Genomic DNA, 18,909 nt, shown 5'->3' with positions numbered 1-18,909 from the left:
TCCAAGAATATTCCAATTTCAGCCTGCAGCACACGTTCGGTAACACAATGAACAACAAAATATACTAAAAGTGGATATTTGAATGGCATTTTCTCTTGTATCTTTAGTTCTACTCCCGAATCAAGGTCCATACATAATCCCCCATCATGGCCTCATCCCATCTTCCTCGGTACTTTTTCTCCATTACCTCCAGCATATCTTGGTGAAAACGTTCACCATGCTCTTTGCTCACATCTGTTAAATTTGCCCTGAAAAAATCTAAATGTGAATGCAAGTAGTGCATTTTCAATAACATCCTGCTTCCAAGCTTGTGGTATGCTTGCACTAAGTTTTCCACTAGATCTTCGTAGTTATCAGCTTTATTTCTGCCCAGAAAGCCATATACAAGATTGCTAAATGACTTCCAAGTATTTCTTTCAAAAGCAGACATTTTGCCTTCTAATTCATTCGAGCCAAGCATTTGTCTAATCTTTGGTCCTGTGAATATACCATCTTTCACCTTTGTTTCTAAAAGTTTTGGAAACATTGCCTGCACATGCTTGAAAGCTTCACTGTCTGATTTCAACGTCTTTAATGAACAATTTTACAAGACCTAGCTTTATGTGGAGCGTTGGCAACAAAATCTTTTCTCTCTGAATTAGAGGCTGGCGAATCACGTTGTGTGCACCAGGAGTTAATTCTTCTCTGAGTGGTCACTGCTTTTTTATGTACTGTAATGCTGATCATCAGCCCTGCTATTCCATAGGCAGGGAAAGCATGAATACTTCGCATAACCTCCTTATTGGCAAAGTGAAAACGTTAACATCTTGAAATCCCCACACAACTCCCAATTATGATTGGTGTATTTGATCATGTCTAACAATGTTTTAGCATTATCATATTCTTCTTTCATGTGAACAGAGTGACCCACAGGAACTGTTGAAAATTTTTTTCTATAGTAGAGCAACACAGCTTTCAAACTTTAAACTGAACTGTCTATGAACAAGCGCCATTCTGAAGGGTTATAATCTATTTCAATTTCACTATAAAGCCTACATACTGTATGTCTGAGCAATAGCACGAATAAGTTTGTGAAACTATAAAAAAACTGCGTAAATTTCCGATGACGTTTTCTATACTTGGATATCTTGCAGGTAGGATCTACCAAACACCGTTCTTTTAGCCGTGAGGTCAAAAGTTCTGCATTTTCTTTGGTCAGTCCCATGTCCCGGATCAAGTCGTCCATTTCTTGCTGATTAGGAAAGTGAGGCTTTTTTCTTGTGCAAGCTTCATCAAAGTCTGCATCTGTGTCTTCTTCTGAGGACATAGAAATAGAAGGTGACTCTAACATAAGTGGTTCAGGAATGGGAAAATGATCTTCACAACGTGACATTGGAGCAATTGAAGATGGTATGCTCGAGTGCACAATACCTTTTTTATCTTTGCTCTTCATGTAATATTGTAATGGGACACATCTACCATGCAAAAAAGCAATCATTTAGGTGGTTAGTAGGTTCCGCCAAATTCTAGAAATTGCAAGGGGCATAGACTTAATTTATTTTGCCTCGTAACCACCCTACCAACGTAGACTGACAACTTCCACAGCAAACATGAAGAGACCGTGCTTTGTCTTGGTCGCCCATAGGCATGCCAAAGTATGCATTGTATGCAATGACAAGTTTCGTGCCGGGAGAAATCCTGTGTTTTATCTGCTTGGAGCCTATGTAGTATCCACATATATAACAAAATGAATCTGGTGACAGACGACATTTTCTTTTTGAGGACATAGCTAACAAGAAAAGTTTTATATCTGAAAACCAACGGAGGTGCAGTTGAATACAAGACATCTACATTCTGTATTGTTAAATAGACAAAATACTTTAAAGAAAACTTTTAAAGTTTCTAGGCCTCCATGTAATTTCACAATATTAGGCCTTATTGAGTAAAAATTTTCCACAAAAACCATTTTAAAGCTTGCATACAATCCTTCCACTGCCATGATTATAAGACACATTTACATACAAGCCTTTGATAAATTAATACTACCCCTTCCTAAAGTCTAATTATAACCCAGTACTAAGGCTTTACACATTTAGTTGTCACAATACAAGAGGCAAACTTCAAAAAAGTTAATATTGCAAATATCTTAAAATTGACTGAGAGCAGGACGAAATCGACGCCAGATTCGGATTCAGGGGCCAAAAGTTACCCAGTGTGGTGGTTCACTGTTAAAGAAGAATCGGCCAGGCGAGAACGGACGCTCTACACACGTTACAAAATACCTACACAGTACCAGTCACCGAAAGGCGGACAAGTGGGAAATACCCTCGGGACAGTAATCATTGGTAGCCAAGGAGAACAGAGAACTAGCCCTTCAATAAATAGTTCCTGTTTTCTTCATTAAGCAGCGCGACGCAGGCTACCACACAAACATCAACTTTAAAGCGCAAAGAGATTTTTCGAATTTACGCATCACAGGAGCAAATTAAGACAGAGCTAAGACCTTTCACAGTAAAGGTATAAAAATACAGTTGAAAACATAATAATTTTTACAATAAAACACTAGATTGACTAGAGAGTAAAGGCAGCTTAGTCAAAAGTATTAAAGGTTATCTTGACATGTGACAGAAGTACTGTAATTATACGATCTGTTTTTGCTTCTGTGGTTTGCAGCCTAAACAATAAATGTTTTTGCGAGTTTTGTTTTAATTCAAGCAAAGACTTCGTTGTTTAATGTGTTCCTTGAGATGGAAGAGGAAGCATCTTTAAGCCGCCAAGTGCTGATTAACGGGCTTCCAGAAGGATTTGGTCTCAGCAGGACCCGAGACTTGGTGCTAGACTATCTAGGGTGTGAAGATGCAGTGACTAACATTGATTTTAGAGAAAATATTGATGGAACGAAACGTACTGACAGCGCTGTTGTGTCTTTAAGAAACAAACCAGGTAAATCCCCAATCATGTGTATATTTGTATAAATGCAATATGTTACTTTGGTGAAGTCAACTTTAACTTCGAAAATATCAAGACTGACGAAAAAATTATGCAAATATATAAGCTTTGTAAGCATGTAAACATCTTCATTCTTTTGCCAAAAGAGTCAATCTGTTTTAAAAAAATTATTTTACAGATGTGAATATACTTGTTGAGATTGCAGTTATTGTAGCAACATTTCGCAGACAACAACACAACCTGAAGATAACACGATCAAGACCGAGGGCTCAAGTGACAAAGGCGGTGGTTTATGACACAGGCAGTAACTATATAATGTGTTTTGTAACAGTAGTGTTTGATTTAAGAGTCCATGGTTGGTGTAAGTCGCCGAGTCACGGCATTAAACGTCGTGTAATTTTACGTAATTCCTTATAATTGGGTTTTAGGAAGTGTTTCACTATAATTTCATCATTATAGATACATGTTTAATGAATAATGATTAACAGTTGATTTAACCTCGTTTGATTTCAACTATCTGTATCTTAACTATCTGTGTCTTAACAAACATTCCTTATGTAATTTACCGAACAGTACTTTAAAGAAAAGGTATAGCTCGATTTTTGGCGCAAGTGGAGAAGGAGCTCTGTAAACTTAGTTATTGCCGATATGTGTACCAACGCATTCGAAAGATGAAGTCCCGTCTCGTAATAATTTGTACAGTACTGTAACTGTTACGTGAAACGCGGTTTTGATATAGCAGGTGTGCCCAACCAGTCGATTGCGGTCTACCGGTGGACGGTGGACAGATCCCAAGTCGACCGCGAAGCCATTAAAAAATAAATAAAATTTTGCTGTTAATTTTTATATTAACTGTTTGTTTTGTGAGTTACCACTTAGTTTAGTAAACGTTAAATAATTAATTAGTTTTATTCAATTTTTAACAGGCTTTTGTGGACAACTGTTCTCTGTTACTAATAACTAGTAGGCCTATTCCAGCTGATTCCAATTAACCAAGCGTTTGGGCAGATACAATCGACTGCTTTTCATTCACTTTCCTAGGCTTGAGTGATAAATAATCGTCAAGCCTTTTTATGATTCCAAAACAATTTATAAAATCGTTTAATTAGTTTCGACATCGCATGAAAAATATTAACTTATAGCTTTCCTTAAGACTGGTGTTGTAAAATATTACATCCACGGGAAAAAGTTACGGGCAACTTTTAAGAAATATTGTAGACTGATATAGGGCTTACAAACATTAGCCTACCGTTCTTAAATGTTGTCACGCAACGGGGAGTTATATTACCTTAAACTGCGCTACATGTTTAAAGAACAAATGAAAGTCTAGTCTGGTCCTTCAATCAATTACAATACAATTGTTTTTAATTTCTTTGTGGAGCCGGTTCAGTTCAAAACCGAATATTCTATATCAAAAACATTTCACAAAAGTCATTTATTCAAATAGAAAAATTACTAGCCTGATTGCTTCATACCCATACATTCATTCCAACATTTAAAACAGGGTCACCAAACTATTGACTGCTGGGTTAATTCTTGTGGCCCGCCACACACTGCCAGAACATAGCTAAGCAAAAACAATAAATATTTGGACAATGAAAGCATCCAGCCCGCCATCGACAGTTCATACAGTACAAAGAAAAACTTTAGTGATGTCTGATTTAAACCATTGCTATTTAGCTTACAACACCTATAACAAAAGTCATGTTTGAAATAGCGGTGTTGAGGTGTTGAAAACATATTTAAAGCATAGTAGATTTTAAGTTTACATAAACAGCTAAAAATCGACTTTTTAAATTGGCTTACTCTATTTTAATTACATTGTATTTGATCTTACTGTTTCAAAATGCTTTTGTGTACTTTAGCGCATCCTGACTCAGCTTTAGATCGGCCACTGAAACAAGTTACATGGCAGGATCTTTTGCAAACTGATCCGAATTTATTTGGCGGCTTTTCCAACAAGTGGGTGTATAGTATTTACAACCTATTACGCTATAAAACAGTAACAAACAGATTTTGGTGTAAGCTAATACTCGATTTCTTGGAAGGTTTCAAAACTTTATTTGGTAGTAACTTCATTTTGGCACATGAAACTTTTTACAGAAGGGTGGTCATGTCTTCATGTCGTAAGTCCTCATAAATCGATTACAATTGTACACTGTACAGTACACTAGTACGGTACTATAATAACTTACCATTGGTTATGTACACAGTATGCTGTACAGTTGGGCCTAACCACTAATACTTCGTGTACGTAAATCAGTGCTTCCGAGCTTTTTTTGAGGGTGAGGCAAATAGGAACTAAACCATACAGGTCTACTCCTTTCAAACTTTGTTTCAAACATACATACTTGCTCGTTATTTACAAGCTACGTACAAGGAAAAAATCTAGTAACTAATGGACTGTAGTTTTGTAACGCTATGCGGCGATTGTTGTAAAAAGTCTCGTCCTGGTGAAAGACCGGTACGTTGTAGATCTACTTGTGCAATCAATAGCCTGCGTGACAAAAAGGTCAGCGTTTCGGTTATTGATTTGTTTACGGTCAAAACACTCCATTGTTTGGGCTTTGGCATTTAAAAGCACTGTGCGTTTGCAAAAGATCACAAAATCCAGCTCGTTTTTGTCAAATCCATAACGAAAGGTATCGGAAAAGGGCCTATTTGTTAATTTTTTTCATCACACATTTCGTTTTAAAAACATGGTTCCGCTATGTGTTGCTTTGTTCTTATATGTAAGATTTTTTATTGTTTAGCATGAAACCGAAACATGAACGATGCACAGCGAAACTTACCGTAAAAACATTTTAAGATGCGTCTTGATAAAGAATATTCCGGACGACAAATCCAGCTCCGAGATTAGACGTCATTTTGAGAATCCGAATACTTCCGGTGGTGGTCCAATTGCAAAGATGTATCGTCTTCCAGATGGCCTCTTCATAGCGTTTTGCAAAGAAGAGTGTAAGAAATGTGAAGGAATGAATATAGCGTAATATAATTCTGTATTGCATATAGTTTGACCTGCAATATGTTGATATGCAGCCGCTAAAAGCATCTTAAATTTCACGGAACATAGAATAGACACAAGAAAACTGCCATCGTATATGAAACCGGTTCCAGAGGTGTACAACGACCAATTTGTTATAGAGGTATATCCTGATATTTTTGAAATGTGGTTCATGTACAGTACGCTCTGAGACGAAAGATATGCATACACTAAGGCTAGATATACTGTAATTATACACTTGTCGTTATACTGCAGGGACAAATCGAGCAGAAAACTTTGATTACCGAACTTGTGCAATGTTGTGTTTCTGCCGACGACACCGTCAATTCTGTTGATGAAGTTGAAGGTTCTGATCGCTGTATTGTTTCTGTGAAATCTAACGCGAATGCCGTCGGTAGGGTTTGCCAAAAACACTGAGATATACATGGTATTTTTACCATTGCAAGATTAGGTCTTTCTTTCTTGTAAATAATGACAAATTTAGTTCACGTTCTTCAGATTTGGAGATTTATTAGGACTGTTTTGTTATTAATATATTAGCATCTACGTATTTCCTAAACTTATACAAGGTTTCCATTTTTAAGTGTTTTTGCAGATATAAAAGATATCATGAAAAAGCTTGAAAAAATTGAGCTGGAAAATGTAAATCTAAAAGTAAGTTAATTGACAATGAGAAGAACGAGGAAATGTGATAAGTAAAGAAGCATTTTTGTCTAAACAATTTACTATTTACTTCCAATTTGAAGCAGATATTGTTCCTGAAATATCTTAGTATAGTTGGAAGATATTTCTTATTAAATTCTCTGGTCCAGCTATGTCCAACCATATGCCATACTGGGAAAAAATAACGTCAGTAATCATTATACCTAACTTATTACACATAATCAAGTTTAACAAAACTTTTAGGAAAACGTATTAAAATTTCAAAGCACATTTTAAGTGGTGCAACGCGTTATGCTCGCCAATATAAAGCGTTTTAATAGAGCGGGTTATTATGTCGTTTTAGGATAAATTGGTTTGTTTTTGTTCCCATCGGCCAAAACCTTTTCTTTAATCATTTTCTGCTAATTAAATATAAGATTACTAGTAATTATAAATCGTGCGAAGTTAACAAAAATAACTTATTTTTGGCTGCAAAAAAACATTTACCGGGCTACCTACGGGACGCGGGTTATACATAGCTGCTGGAGTCATATACTGTATACGCTTTTACCACTATGACACTATGTGCTACTTGGTAGACTCAGCGTCTATGCAGAACGGACTGCTTGAAAGTTTCAGACTTGGAGCAGGAAATATCGAATGACAAAATCCAGTTAAAATTCATGAACAAAAGATTGACAAATGGTGGCGACGTCACTATGATTGAACGGGACAAGGAAAGTAACGTGGCCTATGTTTATTTCGCAGATTATCGAGGTAAGATGCTTGATGTTTATAATAAAATCAAACCTTTTTCACGACGTCAGTCGTATACATGGTTCAGATGGAGAAAATGTTCTGAAGAAATCACAAGAAGAAGACATCACAATCGGAAACAATGTGGTTTGCATAACACCATGCTATTTCAAGACATGCTTTGAAGAAAATAAGACAAAAGGTGATGTGCCTTGTAAAATACAAACTAAACTGTAGGCCTGACACAAATTTTATCACTGCTATTTAATAATTTAATTTGATCAACCGTTGTACCCTGTCATTATGATAGCTTAGTTAAGCTATCAAATGATTGTGATTATTATTAATTGAAGTCATAGTTAGTGGAAATATAACCTTTTCAATTGTGTAAAAAAGTAAAACAATAGCGCTTAGCACTAGAGTTTTTATCTTAATTGAACTAAATACATACAAACCAATACTCAGCACATTTTCAGTACTTTCATCAACGGCAAATACACGCGACTTACGTTAAGTGAAACAGGTACTACAGCTGTGCATTAATACGCTAAAAGTACTAAACCAGATTAACCAATGCATCACCAGGTAGGCAGCTTTTGCGTGATAGAAAAAGAAACTAAAGTAAAGGACTTTTCAACCAAAATGACACAGGTATTGCTAAATGAATATAATATTCATTTCAAAGAAATATTTGTTCATGAACACTGAAAGTAATGTGTGATTTTACTTCAATATATCCTCTGTAACTATAATTAAGAGTCAATCGACCCAATTAACAAACACTATTTCATTGCAACATTCACCTAAAATGTTTACACAAATGTTTGGCTTGATGTTTGTATCAGTTTGGAAGTAACTTACATATACAATGCCGTGCAATTCGTTGTCTTGGTGTGATAAAGTTTTTGCCACTAGTTTACTTGCTGCGTGACGGTAGGCTACTCTAATTTAACGAAACCAACACATTACTTCAAAGCAACAAATATATAGGAACTAATTCGAAAAGAAATACCATTTACAAAGTTGACATAATACTATTTACATGACATCTCACGTTTTTTTCTTTAATTGCCATATAGGCTAGGTTCAGGTTCTTGTTCTGGATTAATTATTTTTAAATAAAAACCTTCATTTCATCAAAAGGTGGAGTCCAGTCTATTCGTCGTTTTGAATACATTCCAGAAGTTGATGATGATATCATAGAGCTGATAATGGGATCAAACTTATTAGAGGCTCTTAACAAAGATTTTGAAAACCTGGCCAAAATCAGTTTCATCCAAAAAAGAACTCCAGTTGTTACTACCGATGACATTCAGTATTACGCTTGTTTTCAACCTTTACAGGTGGGTCTAATGACTCAACCAAAAAAAATTTTAATGTCTTTATAAGATTACTGAAAATTTAGCTTATTTTCAGTAATCATTGTATTTTCAGGTTTCAAAACAAACAGAAAGAAAAACGCAAGTTAACTTTGAATCCGACTGTGTAAATTTGATCAACAAATTTTTTGAAAAATTCATGGTTCAAACCAGTCATTTTGGATCTTCAAAACTAGCTCACATTCGTGAAGAGCATTCATGGAACAACAGGTCAAGCATAATTAAGATGAAGTTGGACGAAGATGCATCTGCAGGATGCGTTGTTTTTATCAGGTAATTTCAAGAGAAGAAAAGCTATCTTAAAATATAATGCAGACTTATGACAGCTATAAATTGTAGAAAACTTATACAATTCTTTTATACTTGATTACTTGAAGTATATAGACTGGAAAATGTATCTGACATGACCGTGGCAGTTAAGCATTGCAATTGTTAGCAAACACGCGCACAGTAAAAATGGCTAAGTATGAGTGAAACCCATGCTAAACGAAAAACGGTTTGTTTATTTGTCTATATAGGTGGAACTATCCACAAAATGGCTCCTTGAAGATGATCGCATTAGGCCAAAACATTTCGAGTGCTTGGAAATGGTTGCAAAGCAAAGCAATCCAAATGGAAAGTTCTGAGACATACGAAGATTGGGAAATTGAGTTAGTTTTACAAAAATAATATTGGACTATTTTTGCCTGTCTACTGCTTTACCGCAAAGCATTTTTATTAGATTGTATGTTAAGTGTAATTTGTTTCTTTTCAATTGAATGCTAAATTTTACAGAGTTATCAAAGAGTGTGGAATCCTTGCCGACATGAAGAAAAAATATGAAGGCACTGTAAACATTATTGATAAGGAACGCCGTCTTACTTTCACAGGCTTGAAAACTGAAATTCACTCTTGCAGAGCAGAACTTTTTAAACAGATAATAGTAAGATGCGTGTCATAACCTCTGTTGATGTTTCTAGGCTTGCTGCATAGGAAATCAATATAAGTGCCCGCATAACATATACAGTAACGTTATTTGCCAACAAGATCTATAATTTCTTTTTCAGAGGAACATTAAATACTAAACTTGAATACATTGTATTATTTCTTTGTTCGTTTTGTACATTTGAGATTCTTGAAAATCTTTCCAGAAAATTAAATCAACATCATTGTCGTTTCTTGGACAACCAAAACTAAAATTTTTAACTGATATCCTAGAAGGTGGTAGAAATGTAAATGACATGGTTACTCAGGTTATCAGGGAAGAATTCCGAAAATCATGTATAAAAGGTGTAGCTTAACCGCTTACTGTTTTATTGCAATTGAGTATTGTTTGATAATCGCCCAATATAGTTTAGCTGAAGATTTAATGAAGAAGCTCCTAGACTCGTATTGCATCGCATCAACAACTTAACTTATGCTCTTTCAATTTCTTAGGAGCTTTGGTTTTTACGTCAGAGGCATCACTGAAGTATATGCAAGAAAACGATTTAGATGAAGCACAGGAAATTCTTGCTGACCTTATCCACGAACATTGCATCAAATTTTCTGGTCTCAGTAGTTCGCTGCAATCAGTAGAATGGAAAACACTTGAACGAAACCTTTGTTCATCCGGAGCACTTAACGTCCAATTTGATGTTAGTCATGATCATAACGTTTGACCATGTAGCGTGTTTATAGTAAACAGAGGTATAACTTCTTGGTATTTTTTATAACGCACAGAATGAGTTGTCTACCATCACTTTGGTTGGACTGAAAAAATATGTTGAGAATGGTAAACACCGTTTGGAGCAATATGTGAAAGAAAACTTGTCAGGAAAGGAGATTGTTAAAGTGTCTTATCTGGTTGCACAGTTTATGTCAACCTTTCCAGATGAAGCAGAAGTCCATGAAAAATTGAAAAATGTTGAATGGTATTTAACGAAGGAAAATTCAGGCGGTATTCTTATACAGGGAAAAGCTCCTTTGGTCAAAACTGGTAACACGTGTGATATATCGTAGTTTTGCATGTATACTGCATTACTAGATTTCAAAGCGTATGGCGTAGGTCTACATTGAGCTTGTAAAGAGACGCTGGTCTTTTCATACACTTTTGATTAGCTAAGGAATGGATGATGGAAAAGGTTGCAACGATTGAGACTAAGCAGTTTTCAATTCCTGATCCTGGAATGCCTGGTTACTTTCGCAGCGAGACAGGAAAACAATTTCTGAAAACAACTCAGGCCATATCCAAATGCGTCATCCTTGTTGATACAGAAAAGTGTCCTCAATGGGAATGCGAGTTGGACCCTAAAATGTTGGGCTCACAGGTTTAAGCTTATTACATTTGGTTAGATTATTACATCCTACTCACTTATTACATGTTGGTGAGCTGTTTTGGAAGCGTTCGTTTAGAAGTGCAAATCTTTACATAGCACATTTGTGTGAGTAGGATTAGTTTGTCAGAGCCATAATTATCTGTTAAACTTTTGACTAATCTTAATCGAAGATTGCAATCGTTATACTGTCCGTTTTAGGCAATATAAGTTATTTAGCTCTAGGAAAACCCAAGCAAATCACTTCACAATCTGCCATCTGAACAGTATTGCGTTGTGCATATAAACTTTCTCCAATACTTGAAACCCTATTCTAACTAGGCTTGGCTTCTCCCGCACACGGTCATAGCAAAACGTGGCGTACAGTTGCATTGTTTGCTGTAGAAACTTGAAATTTGGTGACTTTTCCTAAAAAATGTTCAGCTATCTGTCCATGTTTGTTTGATAAAGTTGGATTTTGTAATTTTTAAGATATTGCGATATTTTCATAATTTTCCTCTGCTTTGCTCTGCTCTCCGCATTGAAGCGTATTACTCATTTACGCACCAATAACTCGACTAACTATTCTCTTTCGTTCTTTTCTCGCGGTCAGCTGGTTTTCCGCACAGCGGGGGCGCGGCGTAACAAGAAGAATTTCTAGAAATGTGTCACTTTTACAAATACTTAATTTACACTAAATTCACTGTCTTTAGTTTTACAATTATGATGTATACAGGAAGCCAGATGGTTTTTCTACTAACCTGTCAAAATCCGATCAGTTTACGACGTATAGTTTTCTAGTAATTAACGATTGAAAATGTGTGTGTGTGTGTGTGTGTGCGGGTGCATTGCTTAGTAAAAAAAAAACACCAAATCTAAAATAAACGCTTTGTGTACTTCAGAGAAGGAATCCTGTGCCAATCATAACAACGAAGATTACAAACACAGATGTTACAATAAATGTGATAAAAAATGACATAACTGAACATGTTGTCGATGCAATAGTGAACGCTTCCAATAATAAATTAGAACTGAGACCTGCAGGAGTATCGGGAAGTATTTTAAGAAAAGGTAAAACTATGGCTGGCTTATAGTTTATGGCTGCGGCTTAATTTAGATATATATACTCTCCATGGACATTGACGTAGCATTTTCCAATTCCATTATGTTTATTTCTCACGTGAAAAGTAACACTATTGCAGGTGGAAAAGTTATTCAGGACGAAATGAACACGTACTACAGAGAAGGTGGTGGAAATTTGCCGAGTGGTTTAGCGGCTGTCACCACAGCGGGTTCTCTGCCCTGCAAAAAGATTATACATACAATAGGGCCGGTGTACGTTCATTTCAGATACACATTGAGTCCTTAAATTTCTAATAAAGTATAAATGCAAAACACAAGTTTTTCTAGATGACTTTTACTACGCTATGGTTGGACGAAGTACAGTGTATAAGCTATTTTATATACTTTTGATATTTTCATGAGTTGGAGTAACGATCAAGAACGCTGGGCACGATTGAAGCTTAAAGAATGCATTGATGCAAGCCTTTTTGAAGCCGAACATCACAATTTGAGCTCCATTGCGATCCCAGCCGTCAGCTGTGGAGTTTTTGGAGGAAAAGCAGAAATATGTACAAGAATAATCGTGCGTGCCGTTTTTCAACATCTTGAGTCACAATCATCTTCAGTTAAGCGGGTGAGAAATGAGCGAGTGAGCTTAAGGTAGTTAGATATGGCTGTTTCTCACGTACATTAACACCTATGTTCTTTTTTAGGTTGATTTAGTTGAGGTTTCCAATGCTAAGATTCTTGAACAATTTAAAACACAAGTCGCTAAAATTATCGCTGCTGGTGGAAAATTGGACGCTGATGACGAATTTGAGGCCGCACCTAAAAAGGTATAACCTAAATTTATGATGACTCTAAATAACCACAACACGTGCACTTTATCTTGAACGTTTCTTATGGCAAGATACAACACGTTATAGCTTATATCATTAAAAAATGAATTACAATACAAGACACGAACATATCGTTCAAAATTCCGTTTTCATTGCAATTATGGTAACTTATTGTTTAACCATTCAGTGATATTGTACTTTGCAGTCCTACCACTGGAAAGATTTCAGTATGTTCACTACCAAGAAGCCAGAAGCGGGCTCTCATAAAAGAAAACAGCCAGATACAAATCGTCAGCAGCCATTTCATCCACTTACAGTGCGGGTGACGCAAGGAGATATTCTCAATTCGGACTTAGATGTTATCGTCAACTTGGTCGGAGAAAGATTTGATTTGACAGGTTGTCCTGCCGTTTCATTTTCTGCGTCGACATTCGTTTTTTTAATTCATTAAACTGGTGTTCAGGCGGGATATTGTCTCAGAAAGTCATTGCTAAAGCTGGCCAAAGCGTCGTTCAAGAATGCAATTCGAAACCCATATACGCCACAAAACACTATAAGGTAACAAGCGGAGGACAGCTTTCTTGCAAGAACATTGTCCACATGGTCAGCGATCAACGCAGCAAACCGACAGCTAATTTGTTGAAAGTGCTTGAAGTAGTTGACCAGAAACTAAAAATGTCATCGCTTGCTCTACCCGCCATCGGAACCGGTAAATACACGGAATAACTCTTTTAGGAAACGTTTACTCTTTGGTGTATAAGACTGCAAAGTTCTTTTAACAAAACAATAATTGTTTTGTAACATGTTTGTTCTTGTCAACAAAAAGAGTTTAGGATATAAATCAACTTCCGCTGATGATTTCACCATAAAGTATGTTGGTTTTTGCTTTAAAGGAAACGTAAAATTGTCTGCTGCGGACGCTGCCAAAGCTATTCGAGAAGCATTGGAGAAATTTGCCAAGACTAAACCAAACAACTTACGCCGGATCGATGTCATCGTATTTCAAAACGTTATGTTACATGACTTTCAGTCTACAATCAATGTACCTCCTATTAGCACTTCTGAAGGTTTGTGGTTTTTGACAAATAAATGTCAATCGGGGATGCTACTGAATCGTTAGCTTTTAAATCGTCAAAATTTTGCAATAGGAACTAGAGTCGATGCCATGGAGTCTATCAAAACGGGTACATTACAAGTGTCCAGCATTATCCCCAAGCAAGGAGTAGGAAGAGTGGAGACCCCTGTGAAACTATTTTTGTGCGCTGCCAGTCGTTTTAACATTAACCTTGTAAGTGTGTATTTGCTTACTTCTTGCAGTTGGTATAATGTTATTAACTAATATGAAATTACTTTCTTTGGATCAGGCTGACAAACGCATAGAAAATCACATCAAAGAAAAAAGCTTGACAAAATGTATTGACGATACTGCAGTAGCTTATCTGGACGACACTGCTCAGAAACAACTGATTGATATAGGAGAAAATCGTAGCATCTTGCTCCGAAAAACAGATAACGCATCGTTAGTAAATTGTGTTGTTTACGTATCAGCTTAATGAATTATTATTTAATAAGATATGAAAATGACGACCCAAAACTTTAGGGGTAAGGACAAAATTATCATATCCGGGTTGAAAGATCACGTCATTGAAGCGTACGATGAGGCATATGGGATTGTGCAAGAATATAAGGATATCTTAAGATGTGCTGATTACGTCAAGTGGCAATATTATGACAATATGTCTCAAGTGAGGGAAGATTTTTCCCTCAGAGATAGCTGCACAATCGAAAATGCTTGCAAGGTGCGCTGTACATGTTGTGACACTAAATTGTCTTATGAATATTATTGCATGTGGTAGAACATTTTATGCTGTAATGCATGTGATATTGGTCATTATTACTTTTCTCCACTTTGAATCATTTAATAACAATTTCAGTAAGTATTTTGTGTGTTTCAGCACGCTTACAACGGTACAGTACGTTTATCCATCGATTCAGACTATCGGAAACGAACATATGTCATTAATTTGGACAAAATGAAAGAAACGTGTCGGGAAACTGGCGCCGAAACAGATGTATTTCGAACACTAACAGTGGCTTCAGACGAAGGTATAAGAAAATACACTAGGACTGATTAGGAAGAGCGAGCAAATTTTGTCACGACATATAGGCTACTGATTGATAATTTTTGTATGATTGTGTTTTCAGCATACCTTGCAAACTCGTAAAGACATGGTATTGCCTACACTGCGTTTCCATATCGTGTTCACAACTCGGCAACATAGCCTATAGTAAAAATGACGAAACTTGAAATATGTCCATGACTTCCTTATAAACTTCTTGTGTAGCTCTGACTGATTCACATTAATTTTTTGTTATTTAGCTTTTCCCAAATCTTGGAGCAGTATGGGTGGAGTTCCATGGAAACTTGATAAATTGGCAACACATACACCTGAGTATCAAGATGTTTTGAGTGAATTCACAAGCAAAGGCTTGCAACTGTCGCCAAGCAGTACGGCTCAAGTAAGTTTTTGCACCATCTAAATGGTAAGCCTAATAGTAGGAAAATGATTCCAAAGTTGACGTTTGGTCATTTGGATGTTTTGGATTATTGTGATATTTGGAAGCTGTAGTAAATGCAACGTGATTTTGCAAAAGTTGCAGTTTTGCCTGTATTTGCTTTTGCATAACAGTGCAAGGTAACCCGAAGCGTTATGTTTATGATATATATGATTATACCAGCATAATATAAATTTTTTACATAAACAGATCGAACGTATTCAAAATCCAACTCTTTACAAACAATATCTAGCTCAAAAGAGCAAAGTTGATGCACGAATGAGGGCAGACAATGTCACAAACCCTGTTAGTCTGAAACTTTTCCACGGAACGCAAAAAGATATTTGTCCAAAAATCTATCGAGATGGTTTTGATCGAAGATATGCTGGTGAAAATGGTAAGGAAGGCTTCGGACACAAGCAGACACTCTTTTACATATAACTTAGCTTAACTTCAATATTGGTATACGTGTAATGTTCAGGATAGTGACTTTAATTTGTGTAAATATGACCTACTTGTATAATCACCAACAAACGCAGTTATACAGTTCAGAATATGCGCGAACGTTATATGAAAAACGTGACAGAAAAGTCATTTAATAGTTTCATTTATACGCACAGGTACTATGTACGGTTGGGGTGTTTACTTTGCGACGACATCTCAATACTCGCATAGATTTGCAACTCCTGACAACAACGGACAAAGAAGAATGTTTCTTGCAGAAGTCGTTACCGGGGAATATGCTCAAGGACGCAGAGACACAAAACATCCTCCGCCGAAATCTGGATCGCAGACCGAGCTTTGTGACAGCGTCGTGGATAATGTTGCATCTCCAACCATCTATGTTGTGTTTAAAGATGCCAGTGTATATCCACTATATCTTCTGACTTATTAAAGGTTCGGTGAAAACACTTTTTTCACGATGCTTTCTGCTGATGAAATTCACATCAAGTTATCAGTTATTTCTTCAACCACAATTTGCTATTTGTCCTGTATGGTATAACATATGCTTAGTGCGTATAACGAACAGTATAATTTATTATTGCAAGCTTAAATGTTTGAAAGTTCCAATGATACTATACGAATTATATATTTTTTCTGGGTGACAACGTATTTTATTTGTATTGATGCAATTCATTACGCAATTCTGCTTGCAAGCACCAGTAAAATCTCAGCCTGCCTACTGTAGGCTATTTGTCTACCGAAAATAATACTTTCGAAATCTTACATTTGCATAATATTTCAGTAAACTTCTGGCTCACTTTCGTAAATCAATTAGGCTAATTAATCAACCATTTTATTTCTCGTCAAAACCGCGGTGGGAACGGAAAATCGAGCCAGTTGCTACTAGCACGATGCATTTATTTATCGTTCAACGACCATATTTTGTAATATACCTGAGTTAATTATGCTTATAATTGTTTTGCCAAGACAGTAAACTGTAGTAGCCTATAACTTTGCAGGCTTTTGACGAAAGTATTTTATCGCCGTAATTCCTGTATATAGAGTATAGACCAATGCTATTTGTTGATTTATTATAAACTATCACTACTGTATATAACACCTGCGCGTTTATCATAGCTGCCTGGATAGGCTAGATAGGGTTTACAGTAGAGTGACGCAGCCTACGTAACTTATGATCGAAAAGACTTGTAATGCGATAAAAGATGAGTTATTGGGTAAATAAGTTTTGAACCTGAAGATATGGTTGGGGTATAAATAGTTTCTTCATTAAATTAAACTGCTAAAAGAACTTAATTCTGTATTTCTTGCGTGCTGTTAGAATACTCTAATAATGTGGCTGTCCTTTGGCTACAGATTGCAAAGAATATGCTTACGAAAGAAGGCGTTTTAAAATTCTGTACATGTTTAAACACAAGATAATTAAGCAAATTGCATCATGAAAAACTGCCGTTTGCAAGTTGTATAAGAGTTCGTTACTTGTTCCAATAAATGAAGAAAAACCACGTGGAAACTTACGAAGAGGAGTTGTGGCGGCCTGGGTGACCTTTGTAAAATCGTTACGTCATTCTTAGAAATGTGTTTTCCAGAACAATTGGAGTTTTTAAACTTTCAGTTCCGCCACATCATTCTTAGGAAAGAGTTTTCCAGCTAGTAATTGGAGTTCATAAACTTGCCTTTTCAGAACACTGCAATTATCGTTGGTATATTTGAAAACTTGCTACGAATAACTTCGTGTGAAAGCTCCTTATTTGTACGTTACCAAGTCGCTTCCAAGAAACTGTTTCCAACTTAACCGAATGTAATTTGCATTGCAAACGCACTGTTTTCCACGTCCACACGCCTTGAAATGTTCATGCCTTTTTTGTCATATATTTCCGCCACATCGCAGCACGTTTTATAAGCTTGAACTTCTGTGCGAGACTCCCTCAGAGCCTCAGACACAAACGCAGACGCAGACGCGAAGTTATAGACATATGTAATACCGTACTACTGTAGTCGTGGTGATTGCAAATCAGTAAAGATCGTGTAAACAGTCGTATGACTTGTGTTCTTGGTTATTTGTAATATTGAGAAAGTGTACAGCACCTACAATAAAAGCCTTTTCTAGCAAACGGTATTTGTTATAATATAATAAGAACGTTCGGCTGTCAAAAAGGTTAGAGAATTCTAAACCGCACGCAACAATAGAGTCAGATACTAATGTAGTAGGTTAACTAAGTCAATAACGTAAGCTAAGACCGATAAAACTCTGTATCTGCATCTGTCGGCATCAACCTCTGCATTCTAAACGACCCCAACCTCTACAGAGTTTTTACACAAAATAGTTCCGGACAATTTACCAAATATAAAACATCAGTTGAAGCTTTTATCAAAAAAACATAACTTATTTATAAATGTTAATTAGGAGTTAGAAAACACATTGCAAGAAATGATTTAGGCTTAATGTTGTTAGAAAATGCCACCCAAGCTGCTGCAAACTAGCACTGCTGTTATGCAAACAAATTCAGCAGCAATTACGTTTTGGAATTGTTTTTTCATTTCTCTTCAATTTCATCTTTTGCACATTTCGCCTTTTATTTACTAGCCTACGTACAGTAGCCTATAACCCATACAGTTATGCAAGTGTGAACGTTTTAAATATGTCAGCTGGAGAGGTTTGTCATACTCTCCGCCGTTTTGCGATAGTATTCCAAGACCATAGCGCCCTCAATAGAAGCCGTAGCACAATAACATCCTATTCGTCATTATGTCGTCAACGTCATGCTTGGCTTTATTGCAAACCGATAGCCTACATGCTGATCATCATGTTGGACTCCGGCCAAACTGGCAGTGTATTCCCCAGCAAAACTTTGCTTTGATAATGTGTTCAATTTTGCAGATTGGTATGAAGTATTACAGCTTTCTTCACGTACATCCCTAAATTGAGCTCGATCGGGCGATTATTCAAGAAAACGATTGCCAATGCCAACGACTAAAAAATTGTTCGTCTGACCTCACCTTACCCA

General features: G+C 36.4%; 1 protein-coding gene across 2 annotated transcripts; it reads left to right on the top strand.

Moving 5' to 3' along the window:
- Positions 1-2,658: 2,658 nt before the first annotated feature.
- LOC143459908 (protein mono-ADP-ribosyltransferase PARP14-like) lies at positions 2,659-17,000 on the top strand. 2 transcript variants are annotated; one of them, XM_076957226.1, is made up of 31 exons: positions 2,659-2,922; positions 3,107-3,232; positions 4,794-4,890; positions 5,738-5,886; positions 5,968-6,074; positions 6,188-6,326; positions 6,528-6,586; positions 7,174-7,351; positions 7,419-7,532; positions 8,474-8,673; positions 8,765-8,982; positions 9,228-9,359; positions 9,484-9,631; positions 9,840-9,978; positions 10,126-10,325; positions 10,411-10,666; positions 10,789-10,997; positions 11,885-12,053; positions 12,185-12,317; positions 12,468-12,678; positions 12,758-12,880; positions 13,089-13,281; positions 13,347-13,592; positions 13,777-13,950; positions 14,032-14,171; positions 14,248-14,402; positions 14,484-14,682; positions 14,839-14,989; positions 15,264-15,403; positions 15,650-15,836; positions 16,060-17,000. In XM_076957226.1, the coding sequence occupies exons 1-31, from the start codon at positions 2,727-2,729 to the stop codon at positions 16,332-16,334; spliced, it is 5,163 nt and encodes a 1,720-aa protein (XP_076813341.1). In that variant the 5' UTR covers positions 2,659-2,726; the 3' UTR covers positions 16,335-17,000. The 2 variants fall into 2 exon arrangements, with proteins under 2 accessions (XP_076813341.1, XP_076813350.1); XM_076957235.1 differs by lacking the exons at positions 2,659-2,922; positions 3,107-3,232 and having other exon boundaries at positions 5,682-5,886.
- Positions 17,001-18,909: the final 1,909 nt, after the last annotated feature.

The sequence above is a fragment of the Clavelina lepadiformis genome, chromosome 1 (assembly GCF_947623445.1).
Source record: "Clavelina lepadiformis chromosome 1, kaClaLepa1.1, whole genome shotgun sequence".
NCBI lineage: Eukaryota > Metazoa > Chordata > Ascidiacea > Aplousobranchia > Clavelinidae > Clavelina > Clavelina lepadiformis.
This window is presented reverse-complemented; position numbering and strand designations above follow the sequence as displayed.